This window comes from Struthio camelus, chromosome 1 (assembly GCF_040807025.1).
Source record: "Struthio camelus isolate bStrCam1 chromosome 1, bStrCam1.hap1, whole genome shotgun sequence".
NCBI lineage: Eukaryota > Metazoa > Chordata > Aves > Struthioniformes > Struthionidae > Struthio > Struthio camelus.
In genome coordinates, this window is record NC_090942.1 from 94,065,003 (window position 1) to 94,083,802 (window position 18,800).

The 18,800-nt window shown below is 45.5% G+C and overlaps 1 protein-coding gene across 5 annotated transcripts in view; it reads left to right on the top strand.

Moving 5' to 3' along the window:
- Window positions 1-15,792, top strand: part of ARHGAP31 (Rho GTPase activating protein 31) — a 64,639-nt gene extending 48,847 nt beyond the window's left edge. For 4 of the 5 annotated variants that reach the window (XM_009675208.2, XM_009675207.2, XM_068958736.1 and 1 more), the window contains exons 7-12: window positions 672-870; window positions 2,614-2,738; window positions 5,147-5,206; window positions 5,849-6,475; window positions 6,843-7,153; window positions 8,071-15,792. In XM_009675208.2, coding sequence (XP_009673503.2) covers window positions 672-870; window positions 2,614-2,738; window positions 5,147-5,206; window positions 5,849-6,475; window positions 6,843-7,153; window positions 8,071-10,542 — 3,794 coding nt within the window. In that variant the 3' untranslated portion in view covers window positions 10,543-15,792. The remainder of the gene's footprint in view (window positions 1-671; window positions 871-2,613; window positions 2,739-5,146; window positions 5,207-5,848; window positions 6,476-6,842; window positions 7,154-8,070) is intronic. The other variant, XM_068958719.1, reaches the window with a different exon arrangement.
- Window positions 15,793-18,800: the final 3,008 nt, after the last annotated feature.

Consider the following 18,800-nt stretch of genomic DNA (forward strand, 5'->3'; position numbering starts at 1 on the left):
CTTGCACCCTGGCTGACAGCTTCAGCAGAAGGGCTAAGTACTGAAGGACTACAGAGACTGCACTTCCTTCACGCACCTGGAGGAGGTCTGTTTAGGACGGGGCTGAGGCCTGTTAGTGAGGTGGAATACGGGAAGCTGACTTTGCTACTGGCCATGTAAACAGAGACCTTCAGTCTCCAGGGCTATCAATTAGGCTCCTTTGCATAGCCCTAAAATGCATTAGGAAGGTAAAAGTAATGTTGTTTTCTAGAACAGCCCCCCTTCCCAGGACAAACTAGGGAGAAAGATGTGCAAGTGAGAGAAAGAACTTGGCATGTGGTTTGGATTAGGGACTGAACTGCTCCAAAATCTGTGGAGGGAGAGAGAAGAGGGGGGAACGTGCGAATCCTGTTGTTTTGCAGGGACGTCTCTTTGACACTAAAGCTTCTACAGCAGAAGCAGCAAGTCTGTGCAGCGCAGCCTTTGGCTGGTGAGCGTGGCCTCTGCTGGGAATGCACTCTGAGGGATAAGGTTGCTGGGGAGATGGAAGACTTATCTGACAAAAGCCTCTCTCTCTGCACGTGCCGCTCCTTTCCCCGCGCCGCAGGAGATGTTCCAATCAAATAAAGACATGAAGCTCTTGCTCTTGTCTCTCCTCACCCTGAGCTGGAATGTACTTTTTTGCTTTTCAGAGAACACACCAATTGTGAAAAGTCTGACCCTCCCCTCGGCCTCCCTACCAATGAAACTGGTGAGCCTGGAAGAAGCACAGGCCCGGAGTCTGTCAGCCTCCCACCCTGCTCGGAAGGAGAGGAGAGAGAACAGCTTGCCTGAAATTGTCCCTGTAACTGGCTCCCTCTTCCACACAGTTGTTGACCTCCCTGAGAGCAAGTAAGTGCCAAGAGAAATGTAAAGTGCAAATAGAAAGTGCAAGTGTCCCAGTAGGATCAGGAATGGGACATTTGTTAGGGTGACCCCCCAACACCTGCATGCATGAATTTACAGCCATGTCAAGAGAGTAAGTTGTGTGCCCTTCTCCAAAGAGACACAGTTAATCCTGAGAAGCATTTCAGAAGCTGTATTTGTAGCTCCTCTAGTCTTCACCCCCCCCACCACAGGACAGAACCTCACAGACCTCCTGTAGGAGGAATTGTCTTTGCAGCCTTGGTCAGCTCGGGATTTGGCTAAGCATGTGCTGGGTGCGGAGCAGGTTGGGATGCAGCTCTCCTAAGAGTTTCACCTGCTGGTGACTGCTCTGTAGCATGCCTGGTGATGCTGACCTGCCCAGCTTTATTATTCTCCAGGTTCCTCTGCCCTCAGAGCAAAGGGATAAAGCAAAATTTCACTCCTGCTGTAACACTAAGAGATATTTACATAAGGACACCTATGCTGAGAAGAGTCTGGCGTCAGCTCGCATTGCTGCAGTTATTGGCATTGATGCTTAGCATATTTATCTATCTATTGGTCTATCTATCTGTTTCTCTATGCCCACTCTACTGACTGGTTCTAAGAGAGTATAGCCTCTGCAGCAGGAGAGTCATTAATCTACTGACCCATAAAGCGCTGTAGCAAAGATATTTTTTCACACTTGACATATTAAAGCAAAAATGAGCCATCTAACAGAATACTGGCAAGAGGTACATGGATAGCTGGCTTAAGACAAAAGGGTGTGTTGTCCTCCTCCATTGTCTTCTCCTTTCTCACTTGAAGAGAACAGTCCTATCCCTGATAGGACTGAGATATTAATTCTCTTTGTAGGACTGGTTTGTCCTATTTGAGTACTGATCTGATAGAAAAGAAGTAGAGGGGTAGAAAGCTAACTCTGGAAAACAAGATAGGAAGATAAGAGAGTTCTTTCACTGAAAGTCAGAATGGGTATGAAGATATGTGAAACAAAGCTTCATGCAGTAATATACATAGGAGGGAACTGGCTTCGGATGTAGCATGATTTTAAGCTGGGATTTCCAAAGAGACATAGGGAACTGGTGTCCTGTTTCCTCTGATTTTTAGTAGAATTTGATTTAATTCCCTTAAGCCTCTTCCTTTTTGTTAGTACCTTACACTAACATATGATCATGAAACATGTATGGTAGAATTCAGGTTGGCTTGAGAAGCATCAATAGATAATTTGTATCATAGAATACTTTTATTTTGCAAATGCATAAAAACTATAAGACATATGGAATTTGAAGGTTAGCTTTTTATGCCAGGTGATAGTTTCCATGAATTCTCTGGACTTTATCTTATATTCTATCATTAAAAACATATTAAAAAGTAGTTTTTCCATGCTGTGTTGCAAGAGAGTACTAGACTCAGAAACCTCTCCCTTCTGGAGGCAGGCATGGTTAGTTGGCCAGTCAGTCACAGCCGCGTTTGCATCATGCCACAGCCAATTCTGTGAATAGTCAGGATTCTTTCCAGTTATGACATGGTTAAATCAGCAAGACAGATAAATCACTTACAGATAAGCAAGAGTTGGTTGTGCAGCTATGCCTTGAATGCCTTAGAATTAAAAAAGGAGTGAGTAGAAAAGAGGGGCAGTCTTGAGGTGAGAGAGCTCAGGGGCTTTTGTGGGACACGATGAGGACAAAAGTGTCTGGGGTTTGGTAACCTCCTGAGCCCTTTCTCTTCCAGGAGAAAATTATCTACCAAATCCAAGAAATGGAAGTCGATATTTAATTTGGGCCGTTCTGGCTCAGAATCAAAGTCTAAACTGAGTCGAAATGGGAGTGTCTTTGTAAGGCCACAGAAGCTTTCTGGTAAGTACACACTTTTTGGTTAAGTATCTCTCTCAAGCAGCTTTGCCTGTGATACCGAAAGCATGGGGCAACCTGCATCCACATGACACTTATAGCATTAGACTTGAGACACGGTGTGAAAAGTAAATTAGTTGAAGAGTCACATGTTTGTTGCCTGCTTTCATAGACATCTTATTTTCATGTGACGGTGAGAAGCAGCCTTAAGAAGGGTATGCCAGACAGTTACAGTAAATATTCCTTTTTGGTCTTGTGATAAGCAGACTCCTATTGCCCAGCTGTCATATTTGAGCTCTAGGAAATGCTATGTGGTATATTGGGCTGGATTAGTCCACTTTTCCTCCCCAGCCAGACTCTTACTCCTATCATTCTTTACACAGCACTGGGTGAATGGCTATCCTTTCACTAAAGGGCATTAAAGAACTAATTGTGTTCAGCGTCTTTGTGATAAACAAGGTATCATGAGTTCCTATGGTTCCTGGCTCTCAGCACTCTGAGAGAAGTGATTACTTTTGCAGAATTTACAAGGAAAAATATGTTTTTCCTCCTGGCTGTAATCCCAAATTCTAGCTTCTCCTGAGCTGCAATCTCTTAAGCACTGTACTTCCTAGAAACCTGCCTGGTAGTGCCAATTCCAAGCATTCAGAAATAATGAGCCAAGTCCTCAGAATCACTAAGTTGACTTAAAAAAATCGTGATATTTGAAAGAAAGTATAACTTCTTACCTAATTTCCTAAAGAAGTGATTTGAGTTCTAGCGTTATGTTCTAAATTTTTTTTTACCACCTCCAAGATTAGGAACTTGCTTTTTAAAAAGACGATGAAGGTGTGAAGGTGTGTTTTTTACATAATCTCATGACTCCAGGAGCTGGTGTTTGGAGGAACACTACCAGACGTTGCAAGACTTAGAATAAAATAGTTAAAGTTGGCAACATTAGCTGGCACCACATACAAGAGAGGCTGTATATGAAACAGATGTGAGCGTGAAGTCAAGTGCCAGATCCAACTATTTCTGGACCCCTGCCTTCCCTCTGTTTTGCATAGGCGGACAGCCTCACATAGGGTGCCCATGCAGGTCTCGGAATAGCTCTCCATCCTATTTTGATTGTGGGACCACCTTCTCATGTTGATAAGGAATATTGTGCTCCAAAATAGTGCTAACCCAAGGATGTCCACTACTGCTTGGAGCGCAGTGATGGTGGGTCCTCTTCCTTGTTCCAGGCACAGTACTACGTGACAGGAGGCTGTACATTTTCACCGACAGGACACAAAAAATCCAGAACCCTGCAGAAATTTAGGCACTGAAGTAGGGCTTTTGAGTAGCTGGGCTTTAGTGTTGTACTTGTGTGTACTCTCTGCTTACAGACTAATGTAAGGAAACCGATTACCCTGCTACTGAGACCCAGAATGTGCCTTAGCACAATTGTGTCCATGCATGCAAGTCCGTAAGTCACAAAAGACTTGCGTTTCACAGCTTGAGTTCTGTTACTCTGGGAATACTGAGCCAGTGCTCAAACATCATGCCATATGAACGTAAAAGGTAGCCAGAATTCCATCTAAGTGTAAAAAGTAGCTGGAGTTTCTCTGGTACTCGTGTGAATGTCAGGCCCAGAAGTCTTAATTATATAAACAAATCACTTTCTGCCTTACCTACTTCATGCAAGATTGTAAATAGCAAACTTTGCTCCGAGACATTTTCCAGAGCTCCACCGATCCTTTTTGGGCTGCCAGTGACTAAGTTGTTTTTCTTGCCAGCTACATTCCGCCCATCTCCGCTTTTCACAGCAGTAACAGTTATGTGCTTCCAAAACCTCTCAGAAATAGACCTGTAGAGTGTCTAGTGACAAATGACAGCTTGTTTCTGGACGTGTAAGTCCAGTGAGGATGACCAGGAAAATAGGTTCCTTATTGCCCTCCCTCATAAATTTCCGAGGGTGCTTGCTTGAGGCAGAGTATGCTCATGCCAGTGGAACAGTCTGGGAGTGCAATGCAAAAATAACCTAACATTTGCTAGAGGGAATGACAGGTGAGAAGGCATTAATGTCAGTTTAGTGAAAAAGTCCTCAGAACCACTGGCCTTATATGACAAGGGAAGGAATGGAGCATAATGGCTTTGGAGATAAAGTTTGTGTGTTTCACAGTAGAGAACATGCTGGCTGGCTGGGTTAAGTATAGCCCTGCACATGGCTGGCAGGTGCAAAACTGTTGTTAGCACTAGCTGATCCCCAGCTGTGTGGACAAATGTGGGCAATAAGATGCATGGTGTGGAGAGAGAGAGAGCATGCTTGAAAATGGAAAGTAACTTTGATGTCTGTCTGGTATGTCTGTCTATATGTAGCCTTTGTTCTTTATGGGCTGAAACCTGCAAAGCTACAGAATCTGAAGCCAATTTCTAAAACTCGTTTTCCACAGAAAAAGCAACTATTCGGCCCGCTAAGAGCATGGACTCGCTGTGTTCCCTGCCAGTGGAAGGTGAGATACATAATCTATACTGTAAGAGTGAAGGACTGGGCTGCTGTACCCTGTTCTTCTACGTATGCTGCATGTTGTTGTACGTTCTTGTGTGCTTATGGCATGGCCACTGGCACGTGCCCCCACCTTGGTGTGCATGCATTTTTAACCCTTATCCATGTACTTTTATGATGGTATATGCACCTGAGAATTATCACTGTGCCTGGCTGTATCTTTATTAGCAGTAGGATTGTTTTGATTCATTTTTTGATTACAGTGGGCACAAAGTTCCCATTTATAAGGAAAAAATATAAAGCAGTGAAAAGTGCTTGAAACCAGCCAACAAAGCCCAGGGCTGTGATCTTGGTGGGCAATGCACACCCGCACTAAAGTTGGCTGAGTTTGATTCAGAAGGGCCACTAGTGAAGCTCATAGATGATTTCCACTGAAGGGCATCCTATCCAGTCCCGTTTGCTGAATTTGAAGAAGCAGCCAGAGCTGGAGCCTAAAAGGTGTTCAGTGGCTATGGTCCCCGTCCCTCTGAGAAACTACGGGTGTTTACCAGGCCAGACCCCACCCCAGAGGGACTGAGGAAAGCTCCTCGCAGCAAAAGGATACTGCTAGTATTTTGCTTCCCATTGACACCCTTGTATGCTGCTCTAGGGGAGGACGAGAAAAGCAGATTCAAACGAACAGTGACTACTGGAGGGTTTTTTGTCCCAGTGATGAAAATACGGACAGGAGGCACAGGCAGCTCATACGACCTCAGCAAGGAGAATGAGTGGGAGCAGGAAGGATCTGCCATGGGGGCCAAAGGAAGTTCTGAGCTAAGTGAGGGGAAAGGTTTCCCCTGGGCACCACAGGCAAAGTCACCCCCTGAGCAGCTGAAGGTCTTCCGGGCAGCAGAGGATGCTGAAAATGAGCAGACTTCCCCCAAAAGTGGTCGCATGTTCTACACCTCAGAAACAGCTGCCAAGTCAGGCTTTCCAAGCAGCCTCTTTCCTTTGGAAGCTTCCCCTCGTCACCAGAGGAAAGCATTGAACATCTCAGAGCCCTTTGCTGTCTCTGTACCCCTCCGGGTATCTGCAGTCATCAGCACCAACAGCACCCCCTGCCGTGTATCTGCCAAGGACAAACCTTCGCTCTCCAGCCTGGAGGAACTGTCTTCTCTGGTGCCCGAGAGCCCAGCTCTCACTGTCCTGGAAGTGGGGAGCCACACAAGGACAGAGCAGGCCCCAGAGAGGAAGGAGAAACAACCTGGGCCTGCCCTGGCAACAGCAGCATCCAAAGGTAAAAGCCAGTTAAGGAGAGGTATGTGGAGCCCATTGGGCTAAAGCACAGCTGTGGAGCTACTGTGCAGCTCAGCGCCAGTGGCACAGAGGCTGCTGTGGCCTACTCATATGGTAGGAAAGAGACCAGTCTGTTCTGGGGTGGGTGTTGACAGTGGCCAGCCAGATGGGTGTTTGCTGCAGTAATGAGGCTGGGGAGGTGGGTGTTGTCACAGGAATGTTCTATTATGCCTAGAGGAATGCTAAAGCTGTCTGGCTCTGTTCATGCTGGGTTGAACCAGCACAACTTCCTTTCTCTCAGGGACCACTGTCAGGTATATACTCTTTGTCTCAAGTAGTTGTATAGATCATTCATGTTTCTAATCCAGATTCTCATCCAGAGGAGTTGGTGGCAGCCAGGAAACCGGAGTCCTTAGAAACTCCACAGCCAGCAGCAGAAAATCAGAAGACAATATGTGGGCAAAGCAGCAGCACAAGCAGCAAGAGCCCCCAACAATCCCCAGAACAAAGTCCCAGCTTGGAACCAATGCCAATCTTAGAGATTCATATGGGGCCGCTCCCTGCAGACAAGGCAGAGCAAGGGCAGCTCAAGATGAAAGAAGGCTCCTCAGAAGGCAGCTGTGGCCAGCAGGAGATCCAGAAGGCTAAAGCAGAAGAAGGGTTGCGTTTAAGAAATCTGGTAAGGAAGCAGCCGTGAGAAAAAAGGTGGGGGACAGTGTTAACAGTGGTGACTAGGAAGCTGTTGGAAGTTTCACTGTGTGTCCCTAGCCATGGAAACTCAGGCTGTGACCTAGGCTAAGTAGTGTCAAAAACTGACCGTGTATCGATTTCACTTCTGTCTGCATGACTGTGTGTTGATTTACCTTTACGCAACTACCTATTGTCCCCTCTTGGTTTTCTCTTCCTGTAACTATAAAATTGCAGCCAGTACAATCTATCAGCTGTGAGACTCTCCAGATGTGAGACTCTCCAGGTGTCCAGTCATTCTGACCAGTCGTCTCTGAGCTCTCCTTCTGCTTTTGCTGTCCCATTTGTCAGTTCCTGGACAGCCTGAATCATTCTTTTCTCTCTTCCGTTCTCTACACACTCCAACATTTTTTTGGCCTCCTCCGTATCTCTAGCTGAGGTTTCTCAACAAGTTCCTTATAGTGATACTCATCTCTGGACAGCTATTTAAAGATCTGTTGGCATAGATCCTTAAATAGATTATTCATTCCAATGAAGTGTGATGCTGCATTTGCCAGCAGTGATTTGAGAATTCAGAATCTCTGGCAAGGCCAGGTGAGCATTGAATGGGAAGAGCTGAGAAAGAGTCTAGGACATTCCAGCTACTCATTCATCTTACTCTCATAGGTACAGGCCCCTTTTCAGGCCTCATTCTGGCTGTACCTCAGATGTTCTCTTCCATAAACCCATTTGTTTATAGACATATTTCCTTTGCTGGACAGGTAGCAGTGCATGTGTGTATATTTCCCCTGAGTGTGCTTGTCCTTAGAGTGAGCTTATCTCCTCTAAGAGGGCTCTGTCAGGAAAATGGAGGGATATCTTCTGATAAGTTGTGAGTTTCCAAGTCATGGCATTTCTTCTGTTTTTCAGACTGAAGAGGACTCCACCAATGCCCTGCTAGAACCTCTGTGGCCAGAGATACAGCAGGAACTGAAAATCATTGAACCTGAAGAGGAGCTCTTGCTCTTGCCAGCAACTGTCCCAGAAACAGGCCTAATTTCTGAATCCTCTTCTTCAGTACAAACAGATAGCTTTTCCTCAAGCACAGGGCAGGCTCCAAATCTGTCTGAGCAGAAATCTGCAGGCCGAACAGCACAGACCGCATCTCAAGTGCCTGCATTTGGTGCCACCAGCACAGAACAATCAGATGGCCTCTGCAAGTGCCAGTCTGAAGTGACTACACAGCACAGCTGTGCTCCAGCCCTACTGAAACCAGGTACTCTTCCGACTGCCACAACTACTCCAAAGAACCATTGTCCAATCGTGGAGGACAGCGTGAGTGAATGTCTCACTCCTCCCCTGGACTGGGAACTTCATAGTCAAGCAGAATTTAATGAGGTTCCCCAAAGAGAAGATTTTTCATGTTCCAAAGGGGCGTGTTCAGAGCCAGAGAGAGAAAAAGATAGCACTTGCCAACTGCAGAGGGAAAAGGATGATATCACCAGACTCCAGACTCAGAAGGAGAAGCCTGAGAAAATGACTGCTGATGGGAAGAACGCATTCTCCTCCAAGGTGCTGAGTGGAGCTGGAATCCAGGAGCCGAAGGAGGGTAATGCTGTTAGCAGAACTCATGATGCTGGTGACCAGGATGAAGAGGATACTTGGACAGATAATGTGCAGAGCTTAGAACTTGTAGAGCCATGGGAGGATCACCAGTGGGTCACAAGCCCACTCCATTCCCCCACCTTTAAGGACCTTCAAGAGAAGATGATACAGGAGTTACAGCCACATAGTCAGAGAACAGAGACAGGCCTTTGTCTTAGACCACGATTCAGTCGCAGCCTCTCCCTGGATAGTAAAGACACAGTGATGAGTCTGTGGACTATCCCATTCTCTTTCACCAATGTCACTGAACAGCAACAACCTTGCAGTGACATTCTGCCAGGGACTTGTGAGCTGCCCAAAACACAACCTGTCTCCCCCTCTAGCTTGGGCAAAGCTAAGCAAGATGAGAATGGCATGAGTTCTCCAGAAGAGCCTTTGAAACCTGAGGGGCCAAGGTATCCCCTTAGCAGAGAGGGAGAGCCAGCCAAACAAGAGGGACTCTCCAGAACCCCTCTTTCAGAGCCAGCCGAGAAGAAAGTGAACACAAGCAAAGAAAACCCTTGGAGCTCAAAGCCTGAGCTGTCTTTGCCATACCAAAATACCCCGGACTGTTCTTTACAGACAAAAAACACAAAGGAGGAGTTATCCACACCTCAGAACACTGCTTTGGGAGGAGAGACTGTTACCAAAGGACTGTGCTCTGCCACTGAATCACAGCTGAGTAATAAAGGTGAAGACACTCTGCGTAAAGGGAGGACTAGGCCATCATCCCTCAACTTGGATTCACTTCTTCCAGCCTCAGATTTCTTTACCTTTGAAAGCCTGGCCATGCCCTCTGCTGCAGGGAACCTCCTGTGTGGGCAAAAGGAAGTAAAATGCAGTGATTCTGTCCCATCCCTTCCAACTGCCTGCCCTGCTGTGAGTAAAGGTGTTCCCTGGGGGTCTCACTTCCGTGCCCATGTGGATCTAGACTTGGATTACCTGGCAGTGGCCCACGCCAACACTGGCCGTCGTAACTCTGCCCCTGTCAGTGTGTCAGCGGTCAGGACCTCCTTCATGATTAAGATGTGCCAGGCTAGAGCTGTGCCCGTGATACCACCCAAGATTCAGTATACCCAGATCCCCCAGCCACTGCAGGCTCAGAATGCTACTTCATCAGCAGAGCAGAAGGAAGCAGACACCAAGCAGGCCGGTAGGCAGGCTCACCGAGCAGCATGGGGCCATCTGGAGCCCCCAAAGAGTCCACTGACAGAGAAGAAAGCCAAAGCAGAGAAAGAAAACAGTGACCCAGCTCAAAAGGACTCAGCCTGTCCATGGCATGGCAGCGTCAGCTCTCCACTGGAGCCGTCTCAGTCCAGTCATAACCCTGGCCTGGATGCCCCTGTTCTGCGCCGGAAGCGCACCTCTGCGGGCGAGTCTGCTGGAGACACCCCACAGTCCTCAAAGATGGAGAGGCCATCAGGGTTCTCCAAGCCTTCCTATAGATGTAGGCCTGGGAGGCCCCAAAGTCTGATTCTCTTCAGTCCCCCTTTCCCCATTATGGACCACCCGTCCTCTTCAGCAGACTCCAGGGTGTTGTTATCACCCATAAGAAGCCCCACTCAGACCACCTCCTCGAACCCCATTTGTGGTGATCTGTCTGAAACATCGCGGACAACGCCTGAGGGGGTGACGCTGAGGAACAAAATGACCATCCCCAAGAATGGCCAGAGACTGGAGACCTCTACCAGCTGCTTTTACCAGCCCCAGAGGCGCTCTGTGATTCTGGATGGACGAAGTGGGAGGCAGATTGAATAGCAACAGCTTCCGTTACTCCTTGTCCCTGGTGGATGGGATGGTCTACACCAAGACGAACTCTGTTGCCATTCTTGCTGTTGTCATAACTATTCTGTGCAAGAAGGACCCAAAGCCTTTACTGTCTCCTGCAAAACATTTTGGGGGGGTCATAAGCTTTTTGTGTTCCCCTTTTCATTCCCTTTCTCACCCTTTCCTAGACTCTCACATTCTGCTTTTTTGTAAGACAGTCCAAAGGAATCTGCCTTTCCTCGTTATTGTTCCCTGTGAAAGTCTCATCCTCTCTACGGAAAAAAAAAAAAAGGAACAATTAATCCTGGAATAATTAGAAAACAGGGCTGGAAGGAACGATATTCCAAAGAACTGCAGCTCAGGCTGCAGGGGCACACACCTGCCAAGGAGATGAGTCTAGATGTTTGGGACATCCTTCCTTCTTTCCCCAACCACCATTACAGTACCGTGCCTAACCATCTTGGGTGGCTGGTTTGGATAGGATAAGTAAACAGTGTAGATTGGTGATAGCTGAAGCAGAAGGTGAAGCAGAAGGTGAAGCAGGTGTGACCAAGTCACACACAGTGTGAGTTACACAAGGCTGTTCCAGTGGCAAACATACAATCTGAAGGTGTTGCCTCCAGGTCTTTTGTTGAATCAAAGGTGTGCTCTTTCCAGCATGTGCAAGGGCTGGAATAAAAGCAGCTGGATAGAAAAGGCCTAGTTGTTTTTTTTAATCTTCCAAATCTTGCTCATAAATTTTATTGTGCTCAGCCACACCTACTTTTGGCAGGCAGGATTTGGGTGTGAGGGAGTGTGTAGCTGGCTGTCCAGTGATAGAGGGTACTCAGGCTGGTATCAGTGAAAGCGAAGATATGGTCATAACAAAGGCCAGTATCAACTATTGTCATCATTGCTTAAAGCTAGATGACACCCTTGTTAACTATCTTCAGCTGTGCTCCACACTGCTATCAGCAGAGAAAAGAGAGGATCTTCTGATGTGCATGTCCTTGGGCTGTTGCCCTCTTGCACCCTGACTGACATGTCTGTGACCCTTACCACTGTGTGGCATGTCCCCAGGTGCTTCTTCTTCCTTTAAACTTCCTCTCCTTGTGATTTTACAGTTTCTTTGAGAGTATGGCTGGCTTTCACCTCCCTGCCCCGCAATGCTTTCAAACTGATTAAAAGTATGGTAAAGAAAGAGGATGATTTGTGGGACCACAGAACAGATCATGAACAATATCCTGAGAGGGAGATTTGAAGTGAATTAAACTGGCTCCTGAAGGGTCGTTATCATTACAGGCAAATACATGTTCATATAAGCACCAGCTGCCATGGGAATAGAATTAAAGATTCCATTATAAAGCCTCTAACTCCGAGTTAGCTGCAGGCTCATCTTTTGCCCAGTACGTGACTGCGAGCGATTGCAAAGTCAGGTACAGCCCATGCTGTCTTTGCAATTTAAATGTCACTAGTGACTATGGAGGAGATGGGAACACAGGTGTTGCTGCCAGCACTGACATTGTCCCTGTAACGGTGCCTGTAGGGGCCATCATTCATGGAGATCTTTCAGTCTGTAGGCCTTCTGATGGATATTATGGGCTATAGCTTAAGCAGTAACTGAGCGGCTGGTAGGAAGTGCTACAGCCACCCCAGTGGGTGTCAGTCAAAAGGCCCCAATGTCTGCATGTTTAGATCTTTATCTGATAAAGGCTGCTGCAGTGCTGGCATTTTCAAATTTGTAGTAAACAGCCCATGGTCTGTATTGAATGTGCCACTTAATTAGCGTCATTGGGGCTGGAGGGCCCAGATTCTTGATACTGCTCTCTCTTCACTCTCTGATTTCTCGAGGGGAGAGATGCCGGAGTACTTCTGAGAAGTTCTGCACCCACATATGCAAGGAATAAATCTTCAGCTGCGTATTCTCTTGTTTTATCCAAAGGGAGTGTGAAAAAACAGCAGGCTTTGTCCCTGTCACCAGTTGCATATTTGATTGTCCCCATTGTATTCTGCACTTGCAATATAAGAGGGAACAGAGTAGAGAACTAAGTTTCCATGTTTTGTTCAGGTAGAATGTTAATTCTGAAAAGAACCTAGAGTTCTTGTTTGGGTTCATGTTCTCTCAAAGGTGTCAGCAAGTGCTTTACTGGGGCAAACAGTGGAGGGCAGGTCCAGAATATGCAGCTGTATAACAATTGTATTATGCTGCTCCCAGAGCATAAAATCCCTTTGCAGCCTCCCATTATAACAAGGGGATTGCTAGTCCTCCGTGTTCCTCATAGTTAGTACAGCTCTGTGCTGCCTCTACATGGCACTGAAGAACCTTTTTTTACTGTCTCATGGGAAAGCTTTTAAGAACCACAGGAGAATTAATGGCAAATGACTTGGAAAGGTGTGATACAAGGTACTATGGTAAGGCTTTACAGAATGTAATTGTAGTGGAAATGGTGCCCAAATTTTGTGTTGTCAATGACATGGTTTGCTTTGGGCATGGATTTATATTCTCCTCTCAGTTACTAGAAGTTCTGACTGCCAAGGCATTTGGAACAGAGCCAGTTAGACTCAGAAAGTAAAGTGTCAAAAGAAAAAGAAAATGTGATGAAGCTGTGGCATGTTAAAATCATCCTTTTTTTTCTTCCCTCCTTTTTCTCATATAAGCTGATCTATGAGCAAGAAAAGAGGTCCTGACAACTTGTGTATAAATATTCTGTCTTAATTCTTGACTGTGTTCCATTAAGTAATAACACTGTTGCTGTAATGTTGAAATTCCTGCAAGAAGACAATTATTAGAAAATTTTACTTAATACTAAATATTGGCCTCAACTAAAATCTGGATCCAGACCGTAGTTTCTGAAGATGCTTCAGAATTTGAGCTCTGATCCCGGTCCTGGATTTTAATTAACCAGAGTTTCTGAAATGAGATCTAAATTTTGTAGGTTGATCCCATCTCCATTTATAGTTCCAGCTCCACCCTTCAGCTGATATATCAAAATTCCACAAGCTTAGCCAGGTGGACTTAACAGAAGCACATCACTATGGCGTGTGGTCATGACTGGACTTGTATCAAGAGAGCTGAGATAAAGCCCTAGATCCTGCAGAACTGGGAGTATTTGCTTAGTTTGTTGCACAGGTGTCACCACGCCCAACTCCAGGCCCAAACTTCCGTAGAGTTTGTAATGCTTGATAGTGGGTTCCTGTTGACACTGATCGTTGCTGTTGGCTTCAAGGACCACGGCTTAATATAGCTGCACAAAGCCAGAAAGCAGAAGTCATCTCCCATTCAGTGGTGCTGATTGTGTGGTTGCAGCCTCCTGAGACCTCAATTTATTAAGCCATTTCTGAGATCAGCTTCAAGGTCAGGCCTGATGTCACTTTCACTTTAGAGCCCTTATGCTGACTTCTGCCACCCTGCAGTAGCAGACTGAACCAGACTGGAAGCTCTTCTGAAGTTTGGGGTTTTGGAGTGGTACACTGGGGATACCAAACTCCTGCCCTCCAACACAACCCCCTCAAAGCTGGAGGTTCTGAGAAAGGTTTTCTTTTTTTTTCTTTTTTTTTTTTCCGCTTGTTCCTGCATTTGTTTGGGTTTTCCTGTGAAGTATTGAGAAGGATAGAACAGATTTAGGGGAGGCGGGTCTGGCCCAGAATTTGATGTTTTTGAATAAGGAAGAGGTGAGTTGGTTATTCTTGGCATTACAGAAAGGATCTTCCTGATTAGAATCGTGCATCACTTGGAGACCTCTGCAGAGTCTGCAAGGGTCACTCCACAGACCCTGGAGAACATTCAGTTCTCCTGAGACTCTGAAGAGTGTAAAGGCCATTTTTCTGAGTTTGCAGATGACCTTAGTCATGATTTAGTAGCTAGCAGTTCTAGCAATGGGAGACAAGAAAGGTGGCTAAATTTCACTTCTACCCATGTAAAAAGGGGTTTTGTGCAGCTTCTGCTAAGTGCAGGAGTGTGAAGTGCTCAGTGTGAAATGGTTGAGCTGGGAAACTCCAGCTGGAAAGGAATGACGTGAATAGGTGTTAGCTCTTGTGGGAGCTGCCTCATTGGAGAGAGGGTGAGCAGAAATGAGGATTGTATTTTACCTTATAAACGACATTCCTCTGGGCTGCCCTTCCCATCCTATCCTTTAATAAAGAGTGAAGCACTTCTCTTTTCACCTTTAGGGCTTTAGAGGCACTTAGGTCTGCGATTCCCTCGTCCAGAGTCCAAAAGGTGCAATCAATCTTTTTTCTTTCTTTACAAATTCTGAAATGCCTTTAGTGGTGAATATTGTGTTAAATTTTTATACATATATATATAAAAAGAACATTCTATATAAATATATTAAAAAGGAAATGTAATTAAAATGAAGGAATTGTCTAAATAGAATCCTGCACATCTGTGAAACTTGGGCAGATGTAGAGAACTGTTTCTGCTGCAACTTTTCTAGCACTGAGGGTGAGAGATCAAATGGCTTTTTGCCCAGGGAGGAGAAGCTAATTAGTTATGGCTAATCTGTGGTGGGCAGAGGCCCTGAATACACTTTCCTGAGCAGGATCAGGTCCTGAGAGAGGAGAGGTGAGATCAGGGGAGACCAGGGTGCAAGAACTGATTTAGCTTTCCACCACCAGTTTCTCTCCCAGTCCTTGAAAAAGAAAACTATCTACTGGAGCACATATTCCTTTCTGGGCATGCTGAGGTTTTGCAGTTGTCCCTTTTGATTCCCTCAATCTCTAGGGAAAAAAAAATATATATAGGGGCTGGAGAGAAGCTGTAGCTGATTCCAATTCTGTTTAGCTTTTGCTTGCTCCCAATCCATGTAAAGGCTTGCTGATAACTAACTAATCCTGCTCCAAGCATGGAATGGAAAGCTTGCCATTGCGTTCAGTTGGAGCTGGAGTAGGACTTTCACAGGACTGGAAAGGAAGGAAAGCGGGATGCAAGTGCTTCCTGAGGGCTTCATGCACTAGCCCAGATCTTGGATCTTATTCTCAGAGGCGCTGGTCCCCTTCAAAATACTAATTTGTTGCCAGGTCAAGGGAAGGGTTGGAAATCAGACACTGTGAAAAGGACTGTCCCCCATGTACCCACACTGGTTATTGGTTTTTTCTCCTGCTAGCCTCGATGGATTGTATTTTTGTTAAGCTTTGTTCTCTGTGTGGACTTGCCTGCCTTTGTGCCTTATTGCTTAAAAAAAAGAAAAACAACACCCACAAAAACAGATGTTTTGCCAGGTCTCAGCCATGAGATTAAACTGGAGTTTTTATAGAAACAGACCTGTGCCCTAGTGATATTTTGAAACATTTTCTTTCTCCTCGATCTGCTTTATGAACACAGTGAACAAACGCATCTGTCTTCCTCTGACATGAAGTTTGAGCCCTTGTTTTCTCATGTGAGTGGCCAGGAAACTGAGCTGGTCTTGTCTGGGTTTTAGTTGTGGGGGTTCAGCACATGTTTTTCTTGTTGAGGCTAATGCAGGCTGCTGCCGCTCAGCGGCTCTGAAAATGAAGGGAGGGCATGGAGACTTTTGTAGAATTACCATTATCTGAAGTGCTTTAATGTTTCCAAGGCTGAAATTCATTTTTCTTCTTACCATTTCTAGTTCTGCCAGGCTGAAGTTTCAGTGATGCACAACCATATCATCCCATATAGCACAGCTCCTGCAGAACTCTGCCTTGTCTGCAAGAATGTAGAGAAACAGAAAGTAGAGGCTAGAAATGCTTTGGGATCCCAGCACTTGTGGAGGGTAAGCTAAGGTGGAGCAAGAGAAGGTACTACGAATCCTTTGGTGCATTGTGTGTGCAGTTCTGTTGATTTGCAAAGGATAAGCAGCTTAACAAAACTGTGAATTCAATTTCCTGGTTCTCTTGTGTTCTTGCAGTCCCTCACTGTTTCAGTCTCTGAACTTAGTGTGGAAGTGGACGTTGTTAGTAGCTGTCCCTTATTCCACACTGAAGAAAAAAGATGCAGGTTCTCATGGTTGTAACCTCAGTGGGCATATCTGCAGTCTGACCTGCTCTTTATTCCCCTCCAATGGCAGAAGAATCATTAAGTTTAAAGAAATACATTTTTCATTTTTCAACAGCTGAGCCCAGGACTTGACTCCCTTTCCTACCTCCTCCATGACTTCAGTTTCCCTTTAGGAAAATGCCTGGGTTGTGCTTCCTGCTTACCATGGCAACTGGCACACAAAGTAGGACAGAAAGGCATGTCTGTTGAACTCTGTAATTGTTGTTAGCCCTAGCTAATTATGAGTGCTGTACAAGAAACTGTATTGTTGTATTCTTTTGCCACAGAGTCTAATAATGACTTGGCCATAACAGAAGAGGAGAATCCCAAACTGCCCCCAGCATTCCCATGATTATGGAAATTAGTGCAAATGGTGCACTAAGATCTGTACATCCTCCAGTGAGAATTGTGCCCCAAACCAGCATATTTTAATACATGGACATGCCTGAACACAATATCAGCGAAGCCTGTTTGCCTGTTTTCACATCACAACAGGTTTGAAAGTCTGACTCAGGATGCATATCTGTGTGAGTTGTACTGGAAGCACCAATTATAGCATCCTAGATACTTTCAGCTAAGTCAGTCAGTCAGCAAGTTTAAACAAACTCCCAAAGTGGCTGTTTACTAGGAGACAAGCTAACCCAGCACCAAAGAGAGCCCAATACCAGTGTTTCATGCATCCTTCTTGCAACACACGAGTCCATGCAACAGTGGACAATGGGACATGTCCAGCAGGCGTCCCACTGGATGGAGCTAAAGGTAGACTGGCAGCAAAGGAGAGGCAGGCAGTGCAAGGAAGAAATTTAGCCCAGTGGGGGAGACTTAGGCCGCAACAAGGCAACGACAACAACAAGAGCAGGACCATAGTGGCTAAGATGGAGAAATGCAGTGAGTTCTCTGAGTTCATTTTCTGCCTGTGCAGGAAAAACTCTTCAAAGAATATGTTGTGTCTCCACAGGGGTAAAGGGATGAACAGTTTTGGAGGTAAGGATTAGAAAGGAGCAGGAGCTGCAAAACTCAGAGCTGGCCGGATCCTGAAGATCCCAAAAGCTGGAGAGAGCAAGAGTGTTAAAACAAGGTTCATTCCCTGATAAAAATGGATAGCTATTTTCTTGTGTCTTATTTGCAAACAGCAGTGCGAGAGGAGCTAGGTTTTGCATATGTAGAAAATTCATAGGAACTCCATCCTGAATTTTAGGTCCAGACTCATCTTTAAACCGGACCTGTTTTCTCTCATAGCACATCTGTTGCATGGAGCGCATATCTCTCTTTCACTTAAATCCTTTATCTAAAAGACCTGGAAATATTTGAATTCAGTGAGAGGAAATGACTTCAAAGAAAACTCAGTAGCTGCTTAAGAAGGAACCAAAACGATTAGGAACATGAGAACAACCAGACCTGGAGAAAAAAGAGTAACACACATGATTATTATTAAACAGTGAAAGATTCCAGATAAGTAAAACCTGAAGAGGAAAACGAAAAAAAAAATCCCCAAGCCATAAGACAGAGCTGAAACAGTCTGAAAAGTGTCAGCTAACAACTTCTTTCCTTCCTTCTTCGTAACAGTCAGGAAGAAGTTTAGATCATCAAAAATAGGTGCTCACAAAGTGCTTTACTCACCTTCTTTTGTATCATGAGACAATTTGTTTTAAACACCAAGTGTTAGAGAGTCGCATAAGAGAAGTGCGAAAAGACTGAGCTAATTCACAGAAGCATCAAATATGCTGCAGGGGTTATTTGAAGTGGCTTTACCCTTTTCAGTATCTGTGCCAGCCACAATACTCTCCTAAAGGTGAGCATTATCTAGTAAGAATAGACAGATGGAAGGTTTTCAGTCCTGCATTCACTCACAGTAAGTAACAGCCCTGGGGAGACAGAGCAGATCACTGCTCATCACTTAGCTGTCGTGTAGAGTTTATCTCAACTAGTGAATGTGCAAAACTGCAGGTGACCTTGCCAACGCTGGAATTTCACCTCGCGTGCAAGCTAACATAATCAGAAACTCCCTCACCTTTTCTTCCTGTTGAGGATAAACCCTCAGCAGTCATCCTCAACTCCTCACACTGCAGGCTCTCCTAAAGAGAGATGCCTCAGATTACAGGGAGAGTTCTTGCAAGAGGTTCCAAGCATACCGCACGTTGCAGAGGCTTTCCCCAGTTGCCAAAGAGAGCAGGGCTGCCAAGGGGTGGGAGAAGGAGGCTTCATTTATGAGCTAGTTTTAAGTCATACTTGGTCCCAATAAACTTGTTTTTGGCAGAATTCTCTGTTGCAAGGA